Source organism: Gadus chalcogrammus, chromosome 21, assembly GCF_026213295.1.
Source record: "Gadus chalcogrammus isolate NIFS_2021 chromosome 21, NIFS_Gcha_1.0, whole genome shotgun sequence".
Lineage (NCBI taxonomy): Eukaryota > Metazoa > Chordata > Actinopteri > Gadiformes > Gadidae > Gadus > Gadus chalcogrammus.
The window spans coordinates 7,140,798-7,146,574 of record NC_079432.1 but is presented as its reverse complement, the minus strand read 5'-3'; the positions used below and the strand labels follow the sequence as shown (position 1 = coordinate 7,146,574).

Below are 5,777 nucleotides of genomic sequence, written 5' to 3'. Positions count from 1 at the left end.
AATTGCTTCGTTTTGCATTTTCTTCCCTGTTGGATAAATAACTACTATTTTTTATTTTTTTTTATCCATAATTTATTATTTATTTTGTATGAATGGCACAAATTGCCAACAGCTGACTTCCCCAGCACGCTCTCCCTCTCTCTCCCTCTATCTTTCTGCCCCCACGCACAGTCACGCTCTATTCTCTCTCTCTCTCTCTCTCTCTCTCTCTCTCTCTCTCTCTCTCTCTCTCTCTCTCTCTCTCTCTCTCTCTCTCTCTCTCTCTCTCTCTCTCTCTCTCTCTCTCTCTCTCTCTCTCTCTCTCTCTCTCTCTGTATCTTTGAAGAAGTAGAGAGAGAGGGGGGGGGGGAGAGAGAGAGAGGGAGAGAGAGAGAGTTGACGGGAGGTAATACCCACCATGTGAGTGGGCGGCGCGAGATCCGGAGGCGTGTTTTTCCTTATTTTTTTATTATCCCGACGCCCGGCGTCTATAAAACGTACGGCGGTGAGACGTCACGGAGACAGTTGTCTTCTCCTCTCCAATGAGTAAAGGTGACAGGTGAGTAACACACAGTATACTCGCCTTGCTTCGCCTCCCCCCTGGTCGCATCCTTCTCTCTCCCCCCCCCCTTTCTCCCCTCCCCCCCCCCCACACTCTCCACTGGCATTGGCGCGGGGGAGTGTGGGGAGAGAGAGCGAGAGAGAGCGCGAGAGAGAGAGCGAAAGAGAGAGAGAGAGAGAGAGAGAGAGAGAGAGAGAGAGAGAGAGAGAGAGAGAGAGAGAGAGAGAGAGAGAGAGAGAGAGAGAGAGAGAGAGAGAGAGAGAGAGAGAGAGAGAGAGAGAGAGAGAGAGAGAGAGAGAGAGAGAGAGATGCATGTAGTGTCCGGCGGCAGTGTCCAAATGGCGCTGGCGCTGAAGCACGCCGCGCTGTGCCTGATGCTGCTGCCGCGCTTCCTGCTGGCCGCAGTCATGCTGTGGATCTTGGATTTCCTGTGCATCCGCAAAAAAGTGCTGCTGAGGATGGGCCAGGGTGAGGGCGGCCCGGACGACCCGCCGGTGTGCGTCTCGGACTCCAACAAGATGTTCACCCTGGAGTCGCTGCGCGCCGTGTGGTACGGGCAGAAACTGGACTTTTTCAAAGCGGCGCACGTTGGCCACAGCGCGCCCAACACCGAGGTGGTGGCGGTGCAGGACCGCCAGACCCTGCGCATCCTGGACTGCATGCGGGGCAAGAGGCCGCTCATTCTGAACTTTGGCAGCTGCTCCTGACCGCCGTTCATGACGCGCCTGGCCGCGTTCCGGCGCGTGGCGAGCCAGTACGCGGACATCGCGGACTCGCTGCTCGTGTACATCGAGGAGGCGCATCCGTCCGACGGCTGGGTGAGCTCCGACGCGCCGTACCAGATCCCCAAGCACCGCTGCATCGAGGACCGGCTCCGCGCGGCGCAGCTGATGCTGTCCGAGGTGCCGGGCAGCCAGGTGGTGATCGACACCATGGACAACTCGTCCAACGCGGCGTACGGCGCCTACTTTGAGAGACTTTACATCTTGAGGGACCAGCGTGTGGTCTACCAGGGCGGCCGGGGTCCCGAGGGGTACCGCATATCGGAGCTCAGAGATTGGCTGGAGCAATACCGGCACGATCTCGTGAGTTCCAAAACAGCTGTGCTCCATGTTTAGTTGGGGGGGGGGGGGGGGGGGGTGATGCTGTCTCTGTGATCTATAATCTGTTATAAATGTCCGGTTTCAACCGTGCAAAAACCAACGTGTTCAGATGCTGCTAATGATCATGATGAACCCCCAAGGCACATGCACGGCAGATCGTTATCGGTCCAGCTCTCCTAGGCTTCTGTGGTGTGTTTCTTTGGCTTACGACCTATATATATTGACACCATTGTTTGTACATAGAAGAAGACAGACAAGTTGACCCGTGCGACGTTTCCACTTCTTTCTCGGTGAACATCCAGTTTGTGATCACTTTATTTTTATACACTAGTCTTATACCTGTCCGTTGGTCCGTGCGTGTGCCTGTGAGCGCGCTTTCACGTGACGTGTGTGTGTGTGTGTGTGTGTGTGTGTGTGTGTGTGTGTGTGTGTGTGTGTGTGTGTGTGTGTGTGTGTGTGTGTGTGTGTGTGTGTGTGTGTGTGTGTGTGTGTGAGAGAAGAGTGCGTCCGTGTGTGTGCGGGCGTGTGTCGGTGTGTGTGGGTGTATGTGAGTGTGTGTAGGCTGATAACCTTACTCCGGTGTTCGTGTGAAGTTCAGTTTTTAAGAGGTGTAACCAGAAAACTGATACTGATGTTTATGACACTAGAGTTCGGTAATCTCAGCAGTTTTTTTACTGATCAATTGACAAATGTCTGGTAAACAATGTATTCTTTATGAACAAATGTTTGCTTGTTTTTTTTTTAAATAAATGAAGACAAAAATACTAACTTCAGAACAGAAAAGATGTCATGTTTCTTGACTGCAAAATATTCCAAACAATGGTAATATATCCATCCTCTCTGTACAGTGGTCTATAACATGTAATCCTACACACACTCCTTGTTAATACCGCAACTCGTCTTTTACCTTTTAATTTGATGAAAGTTGTGACTCATTTCCCAAATGGAGTGCTTGGAAAAGAATAACAGACAATAAGGAATGGCGATCTAATAATGTAGGCTACTTTATTTTTATTTATTTATTTATTTTTTACGTTTTTGTGTCTGAAGGTTGGTCGTTACTATATTGGCCAGTTAGTTCGGATTACCCACCAAGTTATTTGCCGAAGAGTGATTATTTTATTGTCATGGCAAAGCTGAGATTTAAAACCAATGTTTATGTTCGGGAGAATACTTTTTTTAGAATGAGATATGTAATTGAGGATGTATTCACCAATTATTCTTTAGGCTTATTGCAAAAAGAATAGCCCATCTGTGAATTTATAACAAGGGATTTGAACTGATCTAGTAGGGATTTACAATTGAGAAATCATGACGTCACCTCCAAGCATTAGATTCAGTGTTCACTTTGTTGACATGATTCCCCTAATTTTGTTCTTACGTTATAATTTCTGGAATATTCATCATTACTTTTTATGTCATTATATCTTCAGCCTACCTCTGCTTCTTTGCAGACATACACACACACACGGACACATACACACACACACACACACACACACACACACACACACACACACACACACACACACACACACACACACACACACACACACACACACACACACACACACAAATACACAAATAAATAAAGTCAGTCATTCAAATCATTCGCATTTCTCTTTACTATTTTGCTCTTCAAAGAGACACATGTGACTTGACATGCACAAATACAAGAGGCAATCGATGAATCTGTTGTTTGTGTGTGAGTGTGAGTGTGTGTGTTTGTGTGTGTGTGTGTGTGTGTGTGTGTGTGTGTGTGTGTGTGTGTGTGTGTGTGTGTGTGTGTGTGTGCGTGGTGTGTTTGTTTGCATGGGTTGTGGTAGCACACACACATGGAGGGCTGTGTGTTTCAGGAACCTTGTGCAGCGATGAGATCAGTTGACCTACTGTTTAGTTACAAGATGAATGCGTCACAGACAATTGAGCAGGTCAACCCTCATCACAACACAGAGAGAGACAGACACAGATATATTTATATATATATATAGAGAGAGAGAGAGAGAGAGAGAGAGAGAGAGAGAGAGAAAGCTCTTTCTCATCAGTGTGGTGACCAGAGTGTCTTTGATTATCATTCCCTCAGTCATATATGGAGGATCAACACACTGATGAGAAAGAGCTCTCTCTCTCTCTCTCTCTCTCTCTCTCTCTCTCTCTCTCTCTCTCTCTCTCTCTCTCTCTCTCTCTCTCTCTCTCTCTCTCTCTCTCTCAGTCATGTTTGGAGAATCACCATGGGCGTAACACTGCATTCCTTGGACGACTCATGTCCCCCCCAATACTTCGAAAATACCTCCTATACACAGTAGAAATATGTTAATAGGGCAAACATTAATCTATGCCATTTACTAACTGTAACTAAAATAGGACCATAATTTAGAGAGAACAGGAGTAAATTGCTAAGTTTTTGCTAGCGTCTGCCAAACAACCTCTGCACTGCACTGAATGCAGGGAGTGTTGTTTTCGTGACGTCAAAGGGCCTTTCAGTATAATCTTCGACGTCACGACGAAGAGACACATGCAGATGCAAGTTGTTTGTGGATGTGTGAAGCTCGGTCCTGGCGGTTGAGACGTCCGCGTCCTAGAGAGAGTTAAGCATCTCGGTCACTAAAAGTATAACGGCCACGGTGTGTGCCACATTTCATGCATGACACCGCTCTTAGCCAGGGGGATATCACACTCCTCTCCTTCCTAGAACTCTCAGCCCTAAAACACTTTTTTTCTTCAAAGTCTAATAATTTCATCAGTTACAGTAAGTTCACCTACACTTTAAATATGTCCGCTTTTTTATGAACCCTGTGAACTGATTTATCGTCTCTCTGTTTTTTACGTCCGTACGTCTGGTTGTTAAGGAAAGCACGTGGGAAATGCACTTTAAAAAAAAACACGCAATTCCAGGGAGAGGGCTCTCATTTGCCCCCGCCCCCCTCCCCTCTATTGTCTTCGGAGGGGCTTATCACCGCAGCTTATCACTATTCAACCTCCACTGCAGCTAATCATGCAAATGCTGAAAGTGGAGCACCACAAGAGGGTTTATTAAGCCGGGTATGTGGACTTTGTGACATTTACAGTCATTAAGAAGAATAAGGTGCACGATAATAGGAGAACATTTCTGTACATTAGCAACGATGCAGAACCAGGTTTGTGTGACCTTAAACCCCCTTATCGACTCAGTTTTCTAACATGAAAAGAAAAGGAATACGGGCCACATCCATCCTATTTCGGTCCATTCTATACTTCTAGCCCTTTCACTTTTGCTTTGTGTGGATTGGCAGAGGGTTAGTCAGCAGCCATGCTCTGTCAATTTAATCACAGGACAAAAGACACTGAAGCAGGGATGTGGCATTTCAGGATACACCGTATGAGCAGTCACCCTTGAGCCTTGGTTGTTGTTGTTATTGTTGTTGTTTTGTTAGAAGCGTCGGGTCGTGAAGACGGTGAAGCCCATTGAGACCGACAATAGGCCCTTTTCACACGACGCACAGGTGTCGTTATTCCCTCATTATGAGTCTGCCCCTTGTATGCACCAATGCTAGATTAAACGTTAACTAGTGAAGATAATTCACACTTACCATGGACCCTTTTTCGCACAGCTGTCATATAGCAGGGCAAACAAAGGTGTAAGCCACCTGCAAAATCCACATTCGTAGGTAGTTGTGTTGCATTAATGTGTGTCAAAGCACCATCAATGGTCGAGACGTGTGATATCTGAACGGCTTTGTCTACTATCCCTACATGGAAGATAACCCATCATTTGTGTAATGAGCGACACTTGTGTTTGTATTTGGATGATGTCTCTATGAATAGGGTCTATTGAAACGAAGGGGCTTCCAGAATGTAGTACAACAATGCAACAATAAATGATCAACTAAACTGGAAATTAAATGCCAAAATATATAAAGTCGCTGTTGAGGAGAGTTTCCGAAGGTAATCAGGGTCGCTGACTTTAAATACCAGTTTACTTGAATGAAACCTGAATGAACTTTTAGCCGTAGGCTTTTCCCATTCATTAATGGAAAATTAAGCCCTATCCCTGGTTATAGGGCACATTTATTGATGAGGCAAATTAGTTATTAATTCCTCATTTTCCCTGGTCATTTGGTTAAATTTAGGTGACCATAATAAATTAGATTAAT

General features: G+C 46.1%; 1 protein-coding gene across 1 annotated transcript; it reads left to right on the top strand.

Moving 5' to 3' along the window:
- The first annotated feature begins 790 nt into the window (after positions 1 to 790).
- On the top strand, positions 791 to 1,670 carry LOC130374512 (thyroxine 5-deiodinase-like). The gene has a single exon (XM_056581313.1). The coding sequence runs from the start codon at positions 850 to 852 to the stop codon at positions 1,657 to 1,659; it is 810 nt and encodes a 269-aa protein (XP_056437288.1). The 5' UTR covers positions 791 to 849; the 3' UTR covers positions 1,660 to 1,670.
- The last annotated feature ends 4,107 nt before the right edge of the window (positions 1,671 to 5,777 follow it).